This window comes from Megascapheus bottae, chromosome 29, assembly GCF_031878675.1.
Source record: "Megascapheus bottae isolate mThoBot1 chromosome 29, mThoBot2.hap1, whole genome shotgun sequence".
In the NCBI taxonomy this organism is placed as follows: Eukaryota; Metazoa; Chordata; class Mammalia; order Rodentia; family Geomyidae; genus Megascapheus; species Megascapheus bottae.
The window spans coordinates 13,985,400-14,005,701 of NC_143537.1; the positions used below are offsets into that span (position 1 = coordinate 13,985,400).

Sequence of the window (20,302 nt, forward strand, 5' to 3'; positions counted from 1 at the left end):
AGGAAACCTGATCAGTCAAATAAGATGCTTGACCTCAATTTTGGCAAACTTGGCTTTTCAGTTTCTCAAACGAAGCGCTGGGCTTTGGAAATCTGGGTTGGGGGAGGGGGTGAGGGGTTGGAGGGCCTTGGCCACATCCCCTTTCCTCTCTCGATCCGGTGTCTGAAGGGCAGAAAATTGACGGAGGTTCCCCTGACGTGTCTCAAGCCTTCCGTGACATTCTGAGATTCCCAAAGTGAAGGCTCAGGGGTGGGGTGGGGAGGGGCGTGGCTGGGCAGAGGGGCGGGGTCTCGCGCGGCCGAACGGGATTGGCCTCCGCTCATCACGTGCCCAGCGTCCAGGGTCGGCCCCGCCCCCTCACTGCGCCGTGGCTGCAGCTGCTCAGCTAACGGGGCCGCGACCAGCGCGCTTGGCGTCCAGGGCGTCCTTTGTGGTGCGCGTTTCTCCGTCCCTCCGTCCGGCCGTCCTCCTGCCCGCTAACGGAGGCTCCACCGCGCGGTGAGTGGGCCATCGGGGTCCCCATCCAGGGCCTCCAGGGGCGCGGGGTGAGTTACAGAGGTCTCCATGTCGCCAGATCGGTGCCCTTCCACTCTGGGCTTGGGGAGGGGCGCAATGACCCGGAGTGGTCCCTGGAGCGCAGGGCGCAAATCTAGGGCTGCCGGGCGGAATGGCAGACCGCGCCCCTGCTGGAGGAGGTGGGGAAGAGAGGGACACCGAGGGGGGAAACCCAGCTTTGCTGAGGGTGTGGCCGGAGCCCGGGGCTGGGGCACAGGGCTGTGCGCCCCGCTGCTCGTGATCCAGAAGGGCCTAACTTGGAGGGTGGGGACTAAGAAGGCCTGGGGGCTGGGAGCGCTGGACGTGGGTGTAAGGACCCTAAGGGATGCATGTGACTGAGGTCGAGACTGAGCGTGAGAAGGGACAGCACATGGCCTGTGTCGCCGTCGGAGGAAGGGCCCTCTGCTTGTATCTACCCCCTACCCCGGGGCGCTTCGGCCACGCTTCCGGATGAAGGAGCCTCCAAGGGCCCTAGGAGGGGGACAAGGACCCCACCTTTCGCTCTCCTTCACCTGACCCGCACAGTCTGTGCCTTCCCCCAAAAGATCAGAGTCTTGTGGGGGCTGGGGGTCCCTTGCAAAAATAATCCTATGAAACCCCAGCTTCATCCCCCACTTGCTGGGTGACCTTGAGGCTAGTGGCTTTCCCTCTCTGATCCTCCATTTCTTTCTCCCAAGTGCTCAGCTGATAACTCCAGCCATTGTTTCGGTGCAGAGGGGTTTGTCCGGTGACAGGACCCCATTACAGGTTTGGGATCCTTGATTACAGTTTTGGAGTGTCTGGGCCACCATTGGAGACCCTGGAAGGAGAAAGGGAAGGGGGAGGAGGGTCCTTTGGGAGCAGTGCTCTGTCCCCATTTCCTCCCTCCCTCCCCTTCCTTTTGTTTAAACTCTGGTGGGTCTTCCAAAACATATCCAAATTTGGACATATGGCTGCAGGGTTTGTGAAAGGACTCTGGTTTTGCCCCCAAATCTGTCCTCCTTCCTCCCCCTCCGCTCCCCTCTCCCCAAAGTACACTCTGAAATTGTCCCTCCCAGCTAGACTGGATGGCCTAACCAGCTTAGCCCCAACAGTGTCTGCCACCTTTCTATGCCCTGTGGACCCTGACTTTCCACCCCGCCCCTCCCCAAGTCCAGTCTCCTAAAAAGAAGACTGCCCTGGGGTGTGGAAAGCTAGGTTGCAGCTCTTGCTGGCTGGGGGCCTTAGATGGTGTTTCCCCCTGGGCCCCAAGGCAAGAGTCTGCTGAGCTGGCTGCAGTCAGTCAGTGCTTGCCTACAAGCGTTCAGCTGTTTGAAGATTTAGACTTCTGGGAGTTGGGTGGGGCAGGACTGAGCTAGAGGCGGAGGCCCCAAGCCTCCATCTCCCCCTCCCTCCTCTCTGCAGCTGTGGCTGTCTCTCATCCATCTCCCTTGCTTCCTACCCTTTGTTTCTGCTGCCTTCAGGCATCCGTGGTTTCAGCGCAGGTGCCACAGCTGTTGCTGGGGCAGGATGTAGGTGAGGGTGGAGGAAAGCACTGCCCAAGGAAGGCCAGACCCTTGAGCAGGGTGGGGGGTGGGACTTCTGCAGTGCTGGGTAGCTGCCCAGGGCTGGAAGATCTGCACTGCACCACCCTAGAGGGAGCCCGGCCTCAGCTCAGCTCCAGACCCTGTCTGCACCCAATCCTCTGGGTGCTTTACCCACTTACCCTGCTCCACCCACTTCCTTTCACTCTGGATGGGTGGGATGAATGCCTAGGTTTAGGTCTGCCAGCCTCTGGCATTTTCTGAGGAATCCCAGTGGTGTCCAGCTGCACCCAGTCTCATTTAGATGATTTCCTGGGTGGGGAACCTGGTTGAGGATGTGGTCTTCGCACTGATTTCTGAGCATGCTCCCCACGCCCACAGGAAATGTGAGAGAGTAGAGAAGGACATCTCGAGCTCCTCATCTGAGAGACACAAGGCTTGTCTTATCCAACCACATTCCCTGGCTTTTTTTTTTTTTTTTCCCTCTTCCTGGTCTGAGAAGTCCCCAGAGAGCCTGGCTGTAAGGAGGGATGGCTGTCCTTGGGAACAAAGGTTCTGTGAACCTCAGATCTCTTGAGGCTACTAGCTCGAGAGAGAGAGAGAGAGAGAGAGAGAGAGAGAGAGAGAGAGAGAGAGAGAGAGAGAGAGAGAGAGAGAGAGAGAGAGCGCGCGAGAGAGAGCGAGCGAGAGAGAGCACGCTCTGGAATCCCAGTTCAAAGCCAGCTTGGGTAGAAAAATCCCTGAGACTTCGCCCCCGCCCCCCCCCCCGCAATTAACCAGTTTTAAAAAAGGGGGGGGGCTGGGAGTTTGGCCTAGTGGTTAAAGTGCTTGCCTAGCATGCACGAAGACCCGGGTTCGATTCCTCGGTACCACATACATAGAAAAAAGCTGGAAGTGGTGCTGAGGTTCAAGTGGTAGAGCTCTAACCTTGAGAAAGTCCAACGACAGTGCTCAGGCCCTGGACTGGCAAAAAAAAAAAAAAAAAAAAGCTGGAAGTGGATATGTGGCTCAAGTGGTAGCACACCAGCCTTAAGAAAAAAAAGCCAAGCAAGAGCTTGAAGCATTGAGTTCAAACCCCAATAATGGTGTGTGTGTGTGTGCGCGCACACACGAATAAGACTGGTACTTTCCTGAGGTGACAAGATGAGATGGCAGATATGAAAATGCCTAGTAAACTGTGCCCTAAAAGAGAAGCAGGTACTGCCATTGTAACCTCAGAAGGGTGTGGTGCTGGAGGAAGCAAGCTACCTGAGCCTCAGTTTTCCTCTTTGGCTGGGGTTCTGATGCCCTTTAAGGTTTTGTCTGAATGTAATGGCCATAGGTATTACCTGAGCCCTTACAGCTTGACCAACTCCTGCCTGAACCCTTGATATGGAAGTACCATTAATACCATGGAAAGAAGTGAAATCTTCCATATCCCTTCTATGCACATGTCTTTCCATTCCCACCATAACTCTTCAGGGTGGAAATGTTTTGGTGGGGGAAGTTGGGGAGGGACTGCGTGCACACATGCCATTCCGGTACTGGGGCTTGAAGGGCCATTTGCTCTTGCTTGGCTTTTTTTCACTCAAGGCTACCACTTAAGTCACACCTTTACTTCTGGCTTTTTGGTGATCAATTCGAGATAAGGGTCACACTGGACTTTTCCCTGCACTGGGACTTTCCCCTTTGGCTGATCTGATCCTCAGATCGCAGCCTCCCTGAGTAGCTAGGATTGCAGGCTATGAGTCACTGGGACTCCCTGGGGGAGATGATACTTCTATCCCTACTTTGCATGTGAGCTAGGTACCAAGTGGTAAAATGTGTGGATCCAGGGCCTCTATACTGCAAAGAGAACCTTCAGTTTCTATCTCCATTAGTTAGGATGGAGTGTGAACCTCAAGGCTTTGCTGGTCATATCCCATGTCACCCAAACTGGGATTCAAACCCAGGTCAGACTATTTCCAACAGTGAGGCAGCCAGAAGAACTCCTGGGGCCTTGTCCAGGCTGGGATCAATGGTTCTGGGTCAGGAGAGGATAGCCTGCTCTCTAAGAAACCTGAGTGCCTACAGCAGGGGGGGAGGTCCAGGCCCAAGGCCAGGATGGCATTTCCCCAGGCTCCATTAATTTTAGCTCCTGGAGGGGAACCTTCAGAAAAGGAAAGAAGAAAGGATCTAGTTGGTTTCATTTGTTAGCTTCATTTGTTTTTGTGTGTATGTGCCAGGAATGGAGCCCTAGGGCCTCATGCATGCTGGGCAAGCATTCTGTTACCTGGAAGAATCTAGATTTTTTTTTTTTTTGCCAGTCCTGGGCTTGGGCTCAGGGCTTGAGCACTGTCCTTGGACTTTCTCAAGGCTAGCACTCTACCACTTGAGCCTTAGCACCACTTCCGGCTTTTTGCTACGTATGTGGTACCGAGGAATCAAACCCGGATCTTCGTGCATGCTAGGCAAGCACTCTACCATTAGGCCAAACCCCCGGCCCCCAGGATCTAGATTTTATAATCCAAAATGGAGTGGGGTGTACTCTTGGAGGGTGATCTTGATCTTCTGGGAGATACAGGTAGAAACCATCAGATTTTTTTTTTCCCCTGAAGGTAAGTGCTCTACCAGTTGAACCATAGCTCCATTTGTTTGGCTTTTGGGTGGTTAACTGGAGATCAAGAATCTCAGGGACTTTCCCACCCTCAGCTAGCTTCAAATAGTGATCCTCAGATCTCAGTCTCCTAAGTAAGATTACAGGCATGAACCACTGGCACCCAGCTCTTATGTGTACCTTTACCTTTACTACCTTATTTTTTAAAATACTTTTCTGTTAATTGTAATAAATCTTCAATCTTGTTACTAGTGGTTTCTAAAATCCAAAAATAATTTGCAGCCTGTTCCATTAGACTGCCCAGCCTTATAGAGAGACCTTATCTGTCTCATTTTCCATTCAATCCTCATATTCTGTGAGTGAGTCTGATTTGTTCAATAGGTATCATCTGAAAAGTAGATCTCAGGTTAATTAGTAATGTTCTTCACACAGTTGGGCAAAATACAAAAATTCTTGACTTATTTATCTCTCCTGGCCATAGAAATCATAGAAAGAAGAATAAAACATAGCATGGCTAAATGTACCTTAAAAAAAAAAATTCTGTGACTTTTCCAGGTGTCACCAAAGATAGCTTAGTACATGTCACCTGATAATTTTTCAATGCCTCATGGACTTGACTGTGAGTAGGTATTGAACCTCCAGTGGATAACAGCAAAGATACATGGACAGTATAACTAATAATTTCCCCCAAAGGGACAAAAATCAGGATCCATACCTATATAAAGATGATCTTGTGCTAAAGATTTTATCCTAAGCATTAGTCTATACCAACACCAGGCAGATGTCAATAACCAGCTCTAAACCCAGATCAGTGATCTCTTTTACTGAGAGAAATGTCACTAGAAGCAAAACTGGTTTTTCCACCCTCTGGAGAGAGAAGACTGTGTGCTGGCATTAGAATTACTTCACATACCAGCAGTTAGTTATCTAAACTATAATAGCTCAACAACCATGGAAGACTGCAGTTAGCTGTTTCCAGGGGTTTTTTTCGAGTTAGACTTTTTTTTTCTTTTTCTTTCATTTATTTATTTATTTATTTATTTATTTATTGGTGCCAATCCTGGGGCGTGAACTCAGGGCCTGAGCACTGTCCCTGAACTTCTTTTTGCTCAAGGCTAGCATTCTGTTACTCAAGCCACAGCACCACTTCCTGCTTTTTGTTTGTGTGATGCTGAGGAATTGAACCGAGGGCTTTGTGTATGCTAGACAAGCACTCTGCTGATAAACTATATACCCAACCCCCAAGTTGGACTTTTTATTTTATTTTTTTTAATTGTTGGCAGTGTGGGGTTTGAACTCAAGAGCAGGAGCTCTGCCCACTGATTATTCCCTTGAAATATGGATCCTCCCCCCCCACACACACACACACAGTTCAGGGAGGCCAGCAACTTCCATCCAATAGCACTAATGGACTCCAATACTGATCTAAGTCAATCAAATGAAGATGGTTTCAGAGCTTTGTGGGAGTTCCAAGGAGGGGGAAATTACTGCTGGAAGAAGTGGCTGTTGCATCCTGCAGTGGCTCTCACCTGACCACATATCAGAATCACCCAGAAAAGTTTTTAAAAATTATCAAAACCAAATCTCCCCCCAGAACCATTTAATCAGTCTCAGAGCCTGGGCACTCCTTAGCTTTTTCACTCAAGGCTAACAATCACTTGAACCATGCATGATTCCTCAGAACTCAGACCTACCAAGTTGCTGAGATTATAGGTGTGAGCCACTGGCAGCAAAAGCATTTTTTAAGTTCTCCCTCTCTCTCTCCCTCCCTCCCTCTCTCCCTCTTTCTCTCCCTCTCTCTCTCCCTCTCTCTCTCCCTCTCTCTCTCCCTCTCTCTCTCCCTCTCTCTCTCCCTCCCTCTCTCCCTCTCCCTCTCCCTCTCTCCCTCTCCCTCTCTCCCTCTCTCCCTCTCTCTCCCTCCCCCCCACCCCACCCCTCTCTCTCTCTCTCTGTCATGGGGCTTGAACTCTGGGCCTGGGTGCTGTCCCTAAGCTCTTCAGCTCAAGGCTAGGGCTCTACCACTTTGAACCACAGCGCCACTTCCCGTTTTCTGGTGATTCATTGGAGATAAGAATCTCACAGACTTTTGTGCCCTGGCTAGCTTTGAACCTCGATCCTCAGATCCCAGCCTCCTGAGTAGCTGGGATTATAGGCATGAGCCACTGGTGCCTGGCTAGTTGTCTTTTATAATATCTCTAAAAACCTCAGGTGTCCACTGTGGGTCTTCCCAAAGAGGAAGTGGAGATATTGTCCCCATTTTATAGATGAACATGCTGAGGCCCCGAGAGTGAACCTAGATTGTCTGATTCATAGGGTAGGCTAGAAACCCAATTTTCTTGACATGTCTCTTTGCCCTAGCTATGTAGAAACCTTTTTGGTCTGGGATTGTTCAACCAGGCCATTGGGTGCTGGCTGAGCCCTGGTGAGTCACGTTTCTTCCCTGAGGCACCTCTCAGATGCCTGAGAGACTGACTGGTGATGGGTAAGGGGATAGATCCTTTCCGGCCTCCTATGATTCTAGAACTTTGGATATGAAATATTCAGCCAGTGTGAGACATATGGTCCTGGTTGTTCTGGAAAGACTCCAAGGCCCTCAGAGAGCCAGAAGCAATTGTAAATGCTTGGTGTGATCAGCTCCCAGAGGGGCTATGGAATGTACTAGAAGGTTGGCTCTGAACCACAGTCTGAACCCCTCTCTCGGGGGAGAAGCTTGCTTTCCACGTAGGCACTCAAAAGAGGCCCCATTTCTCCAATGGCCTGGAGGCCCCTCCTGTGAGCCTCCTCTTTTTGGAAAGGAGTTCTCATCCAGATGGGGCCTGGGTGGCAGCCAGCTACCATAGTTTCTAGCAACCAAGCCGAAGAAAAAGAGCCCAATGGTGCAGGTAGGTGATCGGGTGTAATTCCTTCCCTCTCTGGTGTCAGAGGGCAGCCAGGGCTTCATTCAACCTCTCTCATGGCCTTGGAATTTCCTTACCCTCTGATCTTACCACCCCAGGTCTGGGGAATCCCTTAGCTGGCGTCCAGCCCAATCCTGGAGAGGATGTCAGCTCCCGTCTCTCTGTGAGGGGGGGCTGGGGGGGCTTCAGTTTCCATTTCCTGGTGAGCATTTCACATTTGCAGCAGAGGGCCCCTGGTTGCCAGAGCAACAACAGGGTTTTTCTCAAACTTGAACTGCACAGAGCTAAGCTAAATAGGACAGAGGGGCCCAACTGAGCCCAGCGGAACTGCCCAAGACCACGGGACCTCTGTCCCCTGCCCTCTGCCCTTCACTCCATGCCCTATCTGATAACTGTCCTGTTCACTTGGAGAAATGTGTATGCAGATGATGCAGGCACATGAGCCAAGGACAAGGGCTTTATACCAGCTCCTGAAAGTGTGTTGCTGATGCCCTTTACCAACCCCAGTGAAAATCCCATGTTTATACTCCACAGAACCTTGAACCCCAAAGTAGACAATAACCCTGTGGGTCACATATGTAACAAGTGACAAAACAAAGGTCAGATCCAGGTTTAGGTGCTTTCTGCCATGCCAAACAGAGGGCAGGGTTGTTAACTGGAATTTTTTGCCTTCCCTGAATTGCCCCTTATAGAACAATGAAACCAATTGAAACGGATCTGATTTTGTATCGGTCCTTGGACTTGAACTCTGAGCCTCACCCTCTTGCTTGGCTTTTGTATTCAAGGGCTGGTGATCTACTAAGTCAAGTCATGCCTATACTTCTGGCTTTGTTGTTGTTGTTGTTGTTGATTGGAGATAAGAGTCTGCCTAAGCTGACTGGTCTTCAGATCTCACTCAGCCTTCTGAGTAGCTAGAATTACAAATATGAACCACCAGCGTCCAGCTTCTTAGTCTTCTTTTCTTGACAGTTCTGGTGCTTGAATTCAGGATATGGGCCTTGTCCCTGAGCTTCTTTTGCTCAAGGCTAACACTCAACCACTTGAGTCACAGCACCAGTTTTCGCTTTTTCTGTGTATGTGGTACTAAGGAATCAAACCCAGGGCTTCATATATGCTAGGCAAGCATTCTACCACTAAGCTGAATTTGCAGCCTTTTCTAGCATGTCCCTTATTTTGTGTGTTCAGTATTCCCCTGCCTGCAAGGCCTTATCGTATTTAGAAAAATCTAATCTTCACTGTGACCTCAGGCCCAGAACTTGAGTTCTCCGCATCCTGTCATTTCTATCCCTTCCTGTCAATCACTCTGAGCTGTGTGTGCCACAGATGGGACCAAGATTGTACCCGTCATTCCCCCTGCCCCTTACTATAGCCTGCCTATTACTGCCGGATCTCCAGAGTGACTGGCTGGGCATGGATGATGGGTAATAATATTCCCTGGCTCTGACTGGACTATTACCTTAGAAAGAGGCTACTGGGAGCCCAACAGCTGTAGCCGGGGAATCCCTAAACTGCAGCTGGCTGTGTGGTGACTGAGAGAATGTGCACCAGCCATGGTGCACATTGAATGGGCTCTGGACCCTGGTGGTTGAATTGGTGACTCAAGTGTTTGACCTTGGAGCACACATTGGGTTGCTTAGTCTTAGTTTCTTTTCCCTGGATAGAAGGGTGTCTGGCCAGGAGCCAGTGGCTCATGCTTTTATAATCCTAGCTACTCAGGAGGCTGAGATGTGAGGGTCACAGTTCAAAGCCAGCTCTGGCAGGAAAGTCCTTGGGATTCTTATCTCCAATGAACCACCAGGAAACTGGAATTGGCATTGTGGCACAAAGTGGTAGAGCGCTAGCCTGGAGCTTTAGTAAGCTCCAGGAGAGCGTCCAGTCCCTGAGTGCAAGTCCCAGGACTGGCAAAAACAAACAGGCTCTGGCTCAAGCTGAACCTCATAGGTGCTGTAACCTGGAGAGCTGGGGGCAGCTGAAAGCTGGCAAGCTGGCAAACAGGGAATGGGGAGGGAAATACAGAGGGATGACATGGAGGTCTCATGACTCTGTTCTCTCTCCACAGTGGCTTCTGCTGAACAAAGACCATGGCCAAGCAAGCACAGGTAAGAGCTCTCCGTGTTGAAGGCTGTGCTTCTTTCCTGGTCCTAGAATCTCCTTGCCATCATTAAGCCTGCTGCAGAAACCCCTTTAGCAAAATCTTTCAACAGGATGCATGTATATTGGCCCGTGTGACTGACAAGCATGGGACTTCAGGTCTAGCTGGATCCAGGGGATGAAAACGTTAGTTGGGAGTCTACTTTGAGGGATGTGCTTTCTCTGGGTGGCTTGATTCTTGGATGGGTTTTTCCTCACATGCTGGTCATCAGCATCTTTATTCTGTCAGCATCTTTATTCTGTCAGCATCTTTATTCTGTCTGAGAAGCTGACTCCCAGTGCTTTCAGGGGGAGTTACCAGATGTGTTCTCCTTGACTGGCCCTCTTTCAGAGCCAGTAGATCCCACTGGAGCTGTTATAGCCCAAGACTGGTTCCCCAGAAAGGAAAATGACTAGTGGGAAGGTACAAAGGAACGAAGGAAGCAAGCAAGGGAGGCTTTGGGTTGAAATGCAGTGAGGAACTAAACTACTTTAAGAGCAGGACAAAAGAGCCAGGAGTGTGGCCTGGTGGTAGATTGCTTGCCTACCATGCACAAAGCCCTCAGTTCGATTCCTCCATACCACACACACAGAAAAAAAAGCTGGAAGTGGTGTTGTGGCTCAAATGGTAGAGAGCTAGCCTTGAAGAAAAAGAAAAAAAAAAAGCTCAAAAAAAAAGCTGAATATTTCAGGTGGAAAGTCCCTTATCCCTCTCGCCTCCCTCCACCACGGGTACCTGCAGCCAAGATCCTTTCTGCCAGAGACAGGACAGGCATTGGAGCAGGTTTAGCCAAGGAGAAGTCCAGCCAACTACGTGGGGAGTGCTCTGAGATGCCAACCCACATTGTGGGGGCGAGGAAGACTGCCAGGGAGAACTCTGTGCCTAGAAGATTGTCTTGTCTCTGTGACTCTAAATGTGACCAACACTTAGAAGCTCGACCCCATGCCCAGTGACTGAGCGTGGGGAATTCTAGTAACAGCTCTGGCGAGATCATTTATTGAAGGGTTAGATGTCAAGTTCCAGAGCAGACATTTGTTGTCTTCCTGACCACGAATTCTTGGTGACAGCACGTGAGTGTCTTCCCTGGGTCCCTAGATCAGATTGTCTGTCAGGGCCGAGTAAAGCCTGAGGACCTTTGGCACGGGGCAAAGCAAGTTCCCCAGCGAAGTGCCATCATCTGGTGTCTGGCCTGTTACTCCTTCCTTCCCTGTCCAGGGCCTGTTTGGGTTACGGGGATTTGTGGACGGTGGGAAGAAGACTGTGTCACTTTCTAGTCCACCCACCTTGTCAGAGCTTTAAATAGCAGCCCTGCGCCTGCACATGCGTGCCTCAGAGGAGCCAGCCTCTGCAGACATAAACCAAACAGCAGGCCCTTGCTCCTTGAAAGTGCAGCCTATGAGTCAGCTGCCCTCCCTTCCCCCAGCTACTTGGCCCAGAGATCCTTGAAGCTGCCTCCACCATCCCCCAGGCAGAACTTGGCCCTGGCTTTTTCTCTCATTACTTTGCTTCTATCTGAGATCATTGTTACATGCTTTTTTTTTTTTTTCTTAGTTTTGTTTTGTTTTGTCAGTCATGGGGCTTGAACTGTGGGCCTGGATACTGTCCCTGAGCAGCTCAGTTCAAGGCTAGTACTCTACCAATTGAGCCACAGCACCATTTCCACCTCTCTCTGTGTATGTGGTACTGGAAACCCAGAGCTTCATGCCTGTTAGGCAAGTGCTCTACCACTAAGCCACATTCCCTTATTGATTTTTTTTTTCTTTTCTTTGTTCGTTTTCTTTGTTGTTGGGTGATGGTTGTGGTGATGGTCATGGGGCTTGAACTCTGGGCCTGGTGCCAACCCTGAGCTCTTCAGCTAAAAGGCTAGTGTCCTGCCACTTTGAACCACAGAGCCACTGCCCATTTTCTGGTGGTTCATTGAAGATAAGGGTCACATGGACTTTCGTGCCTTGGCTGGCTTTGAACCATGAGCCTCAGATCTCAGCCTCCTGAGTAGCTAGGATCACAGGCCACTGGTGCCCAGCCTTCATTGGGATTTGTTCTCTCTCTCTCTTTCTTTTTCTGCCCCCCTCACTCCCTCCTTCCCTTCCTGTCTCTCTCTGGAGCTAGGAGTTCAGAAAAGACTGAAGATATTCTCTCCCTCTCTTCATTATATTAAGCCCCTGTGTGGGGGCCTGGCCCAGATCAAATTCTATATCTGCAGCTCTCTGCTGCCCTCCTGGACCCTGTTTTCTCAGTGCCATGGCTGACTCTCAGGTGCCTGACTCCTCTGTGAACCAGCCCATTGTGCATTCAGGTTCAGATCTGATGTCTGAGATCCCTTGGTTCTCAGTCACCTCTCTTGGCTTCTGTGGACTTTGCCAGCTTGTCCTTAGATGCTGGTTCACTGGCTTGGTTTACTCCACAGAGACAGATGGCCCTTAATTTCTATATTGAACCTGAGGGTTTCTCTGAATCACCTGAGTTAAATTGGTGGCTGCAAGCCTTGTGTGGGACAGGGCTGAGATCTGGGATCTTTGTGGCTTCTTTTTTAAAGTGGTTTCACCTCTCTGGCTTTGTTTCTCTAGGCTTAGCTGCTCCTTGTTTAAAGCAGCTGCTAAAATAATCACTAGTGCAGGGCGAAGGACTTTTGAACTGTGAGTGCATGGAAATAAAAGAAGACATGTTCTGGTTGATCTTACAGGGTCATTTCCATCTCCTTCCAACCAGCCACATTTTTGTCATGTTAGACTCCCGACTCAGCGGGGCGTCTTTTAGACGGAGCCCCCTTCCCAAGGAACAGCGAGTCCACACAGTCGGATGCAATCAGCAAGAGGTTTATTTGGGAACCCGGGGGCAACAAGATCTCCTAGGAGACTTGCGCGCCTAGGCTGGGGAGAGGGGGATATTTATGGGTGGCTGAAGCAGGTTACAGAAGCAGAAGCATAGTTACAGAGTAATGATTGATTATAATCACATTAGGTAAGACTCAGCTAGGGGTTTATTGAATTTTCCACTTGGTTAAACAGGCAGTTGACTGTATGTCTTGTTTCTGGCCATATATTATTGTTTTATTCCGGGAATTTCCTCCTCTTATTCAGGTTCATAAGGTATACAGTTTTACTGACTCGAACCAACTCAAACTGCACGTCCTGTTGGCTGTTTTTCAGCCCATTGTATAAACTGCAGCTACTTGCACTATTCTAAAGACCATTCTTCTAAGACTTTGGATTTCTTAAGTAAGATGTTTGTGTTGTGTGGTTACTATTGGTTACTATTACATTATGGAGAGATTTCATATTTCTCATCATTATGGGGAGATTTCATATTTTTCATCCCCCATTTTCTTATGGGTCGAATGAAATCCTTTATTTAACGAGAGTGGTCTCTTTTTCCTTAAGTTGCTGATACTGTTGAGTGAGCACTAAGGCTTGTACTACAGTTAATCGATTTTTTACAAATTGGACTAGTCTATTTAGGATACAGGGACCCAAGGTGAGAATTAGAATGAGTATAATGAGTGGTCCTGCTATAGTGGATAACAGAGTTGCACACCAGGGGGATTGATTAAACCAGTTTTTAAACCAACCTTGTTGGGAATGGAATTTCTTTTCTTTTTCTGCTAGTCTTTCCCTAAGTTTACTCATAGTTTTCCGTACAATTCCTGTCTGGTCTGCATAAAAAACAGCATTTCTCTTTTAAAGTAGCACACAAACCACCATTCTGGTGTCTGATCGGCAGAGTTGTCGGTGGTAGCCGCTTTTATGAATAAAATATTTGTAGCCATATTGTCCAGGTTTAATTTCTGTAAAGTCAATTTCCCAATGAACACCTGGGCGGTGTCCTCTCACTCTGGTTCCAAGTCCAATTTTAGTCCGTCCTGCATTTACCCTAGCACACGCAGAACATTGATTGGCCACTTGCTGTAGGGCTTTATCCTTTCCCAGGAGATAGCCAGAATTTTTTTCCCGGTCTAAGAGGGTTTTTATTTTATTTTTACTTAAGTGTGTGAGGGTATGCAAGTTAGTTATAAGTTCAAGAGTCCACTTTTTGGGCCATACTGTTTTTCCATCAAAAATCCATAGTTTCTGCTTGGAATTATAGGCCGCCCCCATTTTCTTAAGGCACTCAATGTCCTCCGGGCTATACGGGAGTGGAGGAGGACTGCGGGGCGATTTCTCCGCCATTGGGAGGATTTGTGCTTGTGGGGTCTCCTGTGACACTGCCTCCCGGGCCGCCCTGTCAGCTAGGCGGTTGCCTCGTGCCTCCAGTGACTCTCCCTTCTGGTGGCCAGGACAATGGATAATGCTTAGTCTCTTGGGCAAGAATAATGCAGTCAATAAGGCTATAATTTCAGCCTTATTTTTAATGTCCTTTTTTTCCGATGTCAATACCCCTTTTTCTATAGATTTCCCCATGTATATGGGCGGTTGCAAAGGCACACCGGCTGTCTGTGTAGACGTTAAGTTTTTTACCTTCTGCCATTCGGAGGGCCTTGGTTAGGGCAATAAGCTCTGCTCTCTGGGCCGATGTTCCAGGGGGCAGTCCTCCAGCCCAAATTACCTCAGTCTCCGTGGTAACAGCTGCCCCTGCCTTCCGCTCTCCATTTCTGTCAAATCAGGTTGGGTCCCATCCCCAAGAGTTTAGTTCCAGTCCTCTCAGGAAACAACTGTGAGGTGGTGGTTGAATCCGGCAGCACAGCAGCTCCAATGGAATGTCACACCTCCTGCTGGGTCGCCTGCAAAATTTCTAAAGAAGCCTAACCTAAGGCCTGACTCTGGTGAATTTTCCCAATGCTTTTCTAGTTGCTTTACCCGAGCACACTCATTTTTGCAGGCTGGCACCCGTTGGTTTTTAAGACAGTATAGGGTTGAGAATCCAAAGTAATACCAGGGTGACAACTTTTAGTAACCAGATTGAACAAGGCTTAGCACTCTCTAGACAGGCACAGAAGACTCGAAACTGTAGCCATTCCCCACAAGTGCAGTCTCCACTCTTGCACATTTGTTAATTTGTTACTACTATTTTTTTCCATGCCTCTAACTTATGCTGTTTTAATTTTTAAGAAACAACTTTTTGGTCCCTTTATCTAAAGAGGACTGATGGGCGACGATCCATCTTCTATAACTTTTTCAGGCTGACTTAGGGGCGTTGTCTCTATACCTAGCCAGGGACCCTAAAAACTTAGCCTATTTTACCAAGAGGTTGTCAAGATTACATATATTCTACTCCAAATTGGAGGTCATATAAAGTATTTAACAACTGCACAAACTTTTTCTTTGGCTACAACAGTGTAGCTTACTTAGCACCCATTTGCAAAGGCATTTTCCTGATTTTCTGGGGAACTTAATCCCTGCACTCTATGCTTCAGTTGCCAGATCTAAACAGATAATGGGGACGCAAGCATCACATTCACCCTGAATTTGTGGCTGGTGTCAAATCAAACTTTACTCAGGATTTTAAACTATTCTCTATCACAGATGATTGACAAGTTCCTGCCCAGGTATGAAAGGCATGGGCATTAGTAAGGCATGCTTACAAACTATTCTATGACCTCCCGGCTCTGATTAATTTTGAATGGCCAAGCACAAATGACTCTAGGATCTGACACCACCTCTGCCATCCAAGCTGTGGCTTACTGCATCTGGATGCTTCATTGTCCCAGTAGTGTCTCTCCACACAGGAATAAATGTCCCATTGGCATTTTACTTTGTTGGTTGCTGGACTTGAACTCAGGGTCTGGGTGCTGTCTCTCAGCTCTCCAGCTCAAGGCTAACACCCTGCCACTTCTAAGTCCCAAACTCAGGGCCTGAGTGCCGCTCCTCAGCTCTGCAGCTCAAGGCTTGCACTCTGCCACTTTAAGCTCCAAAGCAACTTTCAATAGCACTCTGACAGATTAGACACCACAGTCTCACAGGGACTTTGCCTTGCCCGGGCTGGCTCAAAACTGCGGCTTTCAGATCAGTGAGTCCTACAAAGGCCACTTTACTCCAATTAGAAGCAACAAGGTGGTCAACTCAGAAATAGTCTCTAAGCATGAGCTTACCTGGAACTTGGTGAGGGCCAAATTGACATCTGAATGAGGATCTGCTGTCCTTCTCCATGGGCCTGCTGGAGATTGCTATAGAGTAACTTGCAAGAATAAGCTGAAATAGCAATTAAGCAACCAATTTGGTAGTCCTAATTTTTCTTGTTTTCTTTTTTTCTTGAAACAAACATTTAGGACAACTTTAATTTCAAACTTTGTTCAGAAACCCATTTCCAATATTCTTTAAAACTTTTACTGATATTTGCTTAAACAATTAACACTTTAGCCTTTATGTGCATTTGAAAAATCTTTAAGGGCTCAAGGAACTCCCTTTGTTTCCAGGTTTCAAAACTCCAGCAACAGTTTAAACTCAAATAAGTTTTTCCTCAATGCAAGAACTGTAAACATCATCAGTGCACCAAAAGTCTAAATCTGGATTTAGTTTCCTGCTTTTTCTAGAATACATCCAATTGCAATGCAGTAGCATGAACCCAAATTATACAGAGATAAATTTTTAAATATTTATTCCTTTTAAAATACTAATTATATTACCCAGATTTTACCATCAGATTTTCAGTGTCAGTCTGCAAAGAAAAAGAGCGAAGATGTGGATCTCAGTCCACCTGACCAGGTTAAGTGAACAGCCTTCATTCCAGCTTATTTACCCAAGGCTGCACTTTTGCCAGCTCACCTCTCACCCCCAAAGATGGTATCCTAAGTTTTCCCATCCTTTCTCTTAGCATTCGATTACCTAGACAGTTTTGAAAGATAGGTAAAGTCTCTGACATTAATAAATAAATTTACATTTTAATTTCTAATATTTATCTCCAAACTTTAACTTAAAGGAATAGATTCCAAATTCCCTAATACCTCTGGGTTAAACAGGATACAATGTTTACAATGTAAACAGCTCTATGCACTTCAATATCAAATTATTAATGCAAATTTCATTTAGAAAATACTTTTTCTACTTTAGAAAAATACTTTTTACCAGTTTCTCTTTAAAACAATGCAATTACCCTTTAAGACATTGTAAAACATTTTAACCTAATAATTTTCTTGAAGTTTAGACTTAGATTTACCCAATTGCTTTTTTGTTTCAAGTATAAGTTTATCCATTGTTTTATACAGCATGCTGACAATTTAACCTTGAACATGTTCACTCACTCATTCACACATTCATACTCAAAGATCTTAAAGCGCGCAAAATTAATATCGGCCGTTCATTTTCCGGAAGTTTGTGTCAAGAGAGCTTTGCCAATTTTACTCTTGCAAGTGAGAACCAGGTTCAGAACAAAACTTTTTACAAGGCAACTTAGCAGTGATTTATTTTTCTAGGGCTTGTTACAACTGCCCAGAATACACACACAAAAATTGCAAGGATCCATATTTAAGACTGGTACCAATTTTGAAAACAAAACCAGACAACAAAAAAACACCTCACAAAACAAGACAGAAGCAGAGACCTTTAAGTACCCCAAACTTTGATGGCATACATGGCAGCAGTCACAGACTGTCCCATATTAATAATCAGTCCCAGTCCTGTCACCATAAACACAACAATTAAACAGACACAAAGGACAACACACTTCGCAGCGCGGCTTCGGTGCAAAACCGAAAGGGGAAGGGCGTTCGAGGGGGAGCTCGGAGTCTCCCCTACCAGACGGACTAGAGAGTCCTCAGACCGAGGCAAAGCCTCGAAAACAGACCGGGGCGAAGCCCCGAAACCAGACGGACTAGAGAGTCCACAGACCGGGGCGAAGCCCCGAAACCAGATGGGTCAGAAATCTGACCCCAGACACCTTCCGGGACGTCTCCCGGAGGCTGCGGTCGGGAGTACGAGCTCGTCAGCTCCTCCACGGGTCCGCCAGATACAGATTGACACGGCCGAGTCACAGATTCCAGAAATACTCTTAACATAAGACAAGACACACAAAAGACAACAGAAATTTGCTGGCCAGCTTACCTCCCGAAGGTGGGTCGGTGGTCCCTGGGTGGGGGTCTCCTATCTCGCTGGGGCCTCCAAATGTTAGACTCCCGACTCAGCGGGGCGTCTTTTAGACGGAGCCCCCTTCCCAAGGAACAGCGAGTCCACACAGTCGGATGCAATCAGCAAGAGGTTTATTTGGGAACCCGGGGGCAACAAGATCTCCTAGGAGACTTGCGCGCCTAGGCTGGGGAGAGGGGGATATTTATGGGTGGCTGAAGCAGGTTACAGAAGCAGAAGCATAGTTACAGAGTAATGATTGATTATAATCACATTAGGTAAGACTCAGCTAGGGGTTTATTGAATTTTCCACTTGGTTAAACAGGCAGTTGACTGTATGTCTTGTTTCTGGCCATATATTATTGTTTTATTCCGGGAATTTCCTCCTCTTATTCAGGTTCATAAGGTATACAGTTTTACTGACTCGAACCAACTCAAACTGCACGTCCTGTTGGCTGTTTTTCAGCCCATTGTATAAACTGCAGCTACTTGCACTATTCTAAAGACCATTCTTCTAAGACTTTGGATTTCTTAAGTAAGATGTTTGTGTTGTGTGGTTACTATTGGTTACTATTACATTATGGAGAGATTTCATATTTCTCATCATTATGGGGAGATTTCATATTTTTCAGTCACTCTTTCCTGGGGGGTATCAGGGCTGTGGGTCTTGGCCATACTACCCTACATGGAGAAATGGCACAGTCCCTTGAGTAAGCTGGAGTAAGATCAAGAGATTTACCTAAGCTTTCCCTGGGGTTATATGAACAGAGTGTGTGTGTGTGTGTGTGTGTGTGTGTGTGTGTGTGTGTGTGTGTGTTTCATTTGTTTTGTTTTGCTTTTTTAGTGGTATTAGAGTTTAAAATTGAGGCACCTGGAAGTCTATCTGTGTCTCTCCCTCAGTAGTCTTTTTTGTTGTGTTGTCAGTCATGAGGTTCAAAATCAGGGCCTGGGTGCTGTTACTCAGGGCTACCGCTCAACTACTTTGAGCCACAACTCTACTTCTGGTTTTTTGGTGGTTAATTGGAGATAAGAGGTTCACTGAAGCTGGATGCTGGTAGCTCAAACCTGTAATCCTAGCTCCTCAGGAAGCTGAGATCTGGGGATTGCATTTCAAAGCCAACCCAAGCAGGAAAGTCCAGGAGGCTCTTATCTTCAATTAACCACCAGAAAACTGGAAGGGGTGGGAGGAAAGTTCATGGACTGGACTTTCCTGCCCAGTCTGGCATAGAATTGTAATCGTCAGGTCTCAGCTTCCTGAGTAGCTAGGATTAAAGGCAAGGATGAGCGCCAAGCTTCATACTCTTTATTTAATTACTTATTTATTTATTTAAACTTGCTTTCAAATAGAGTTGCCTACTTTTGCCAGGGTCAGCTTTGAACTTTGATCCTCCTATCTCTGCCTCCTGAGTAGCTAGATTACAGTTGTAAGCCATCTTACCTAGCTCAGTACTTGGTTTTACCAGGGGAAAAGGAGCTCAGCCTAGATTTGTTCCAGCAGTCCAGACCCAAGGTCAAAGTCAGTTATCCTCAACCTTTTCTTTCCACAGGGTGCCAGGTACAGGGGTTCTGTTCACGACTTCCCAGACTTCGATCCCAATCAGGATGCTGAGGCCCTGTACACCGCCATGAAGGGCTTTGGTGAGTGCCAAGCCCCCAGACAGTGGGTTCTGCAGGAAGGAGGCTTCACTCCAGAGAAATGTGGGCAGAGCCCAGAGCCTGTTCCCACTGGTGGGAAAGGGCGTGAGGGGGTGGAATGTCCTGTGTTTTTTCAGCTGCATGTGATGCTAGGAATCGAGTCCAGCACCTTGTGCACATAACCAGCTTTCTCTACCATCGAGCTGCACCCCCTAGCCTTATTCATACGACTACCACTACTGATAATAATAATAATAAACATCTGGAGCCAACAAGAAATCATAAACAATATTGGCAGGGTGCTGGTGGCTCATAACTATAATCCTAGCTACTCAGGAGGCTGAGATCTGAGGATCATGGTTCAAAGTCAACCTGGTCACGAAAGTCCATGAGACTCTTATCTCCAGTGAACCACCAGAAAATTGGAACTGGTACTGTGGCTCAAAATGGTAAAGTGCTAACCTTGAGTTGAAGAGCTCAGGGACAGCAGCCAGGCCCAGAGTTCAAGCTCCATGATGGACCAAAAACAAAAACTAAACAACAAAAGAAGAATAATGGAAGCCTTTTTCATAGAACCTATTCTACCCCTCCCCAGTTTCCGGGATATTGAGGCCTCGTTGGTGTAACAGGCCTCTCCCAATAGCTCTCCTTACCTTTGCTCGGGGTGGTCGTTACCCTGACTTTGGTACTTATTGCTTGTTCTTTAGAGACCTGGGATTTCTTTGCTCTTTTGCTAGTTCTAGGGCTGGAACTGTGTGTCTAGGTGCTATCCATGAGCTGCTTTTGCTTAAGGCTAACATTCTACCGTTTGAGCTCCACTTCCAACATATTTTTTGTAATTCCTTGGAGATAAATGTCTCAGGAACTTTTCCCACCTGGGCTAGCTTCAAACCTTGATTCTCAGATCTCAACCTCCTGAGTAGGTTGGGTGATTAGCCGTGAGCCACCACTGGCCCCTGGCTGACACCTGGGATTTCTTTTCTTTTCTTTCTTTTTTTTTTTGTCCCATTGTG

The 20,302-nt window shown here is 47.6% G+C and overlaps 1 protein-coding gene across 3 annotated transcripts in view; it reads left to right on the forward strand.

The window, feature by feature from the left end:
* The first annotated feature begins 393 nt into the window (after positions 1-393).
* Positions 394-20,302, forward strand: part of Anxa6 (annexin A6) — a 44,670-nt gene continuing 24,761 nt past the window's right edge. For 2 of the 3 annotated variants that reach the window (XM_090321099.1, XM_090321101.1), the window contains exons 1-3: positions 394-498; positions 9,589-9,628; positions 19,202-19,292. In XM_090321099.1, the coding sequence (XP_090177225.1) occupies positions 9,611-9,628; positions 19,202-19,292 (109 nt within the window). In that variant the 5' untranslated portion in view covers positions 394-498; positions 9,589-9,610. Of the gene's footprint in view, positions 499-523; positions 546-9,588; positions 9,629-19,201; positions 19,293-20,302 lie in introns of those variants that run through there. The other variant, XM_090321100.1, reaches the window with a different exon arrangement.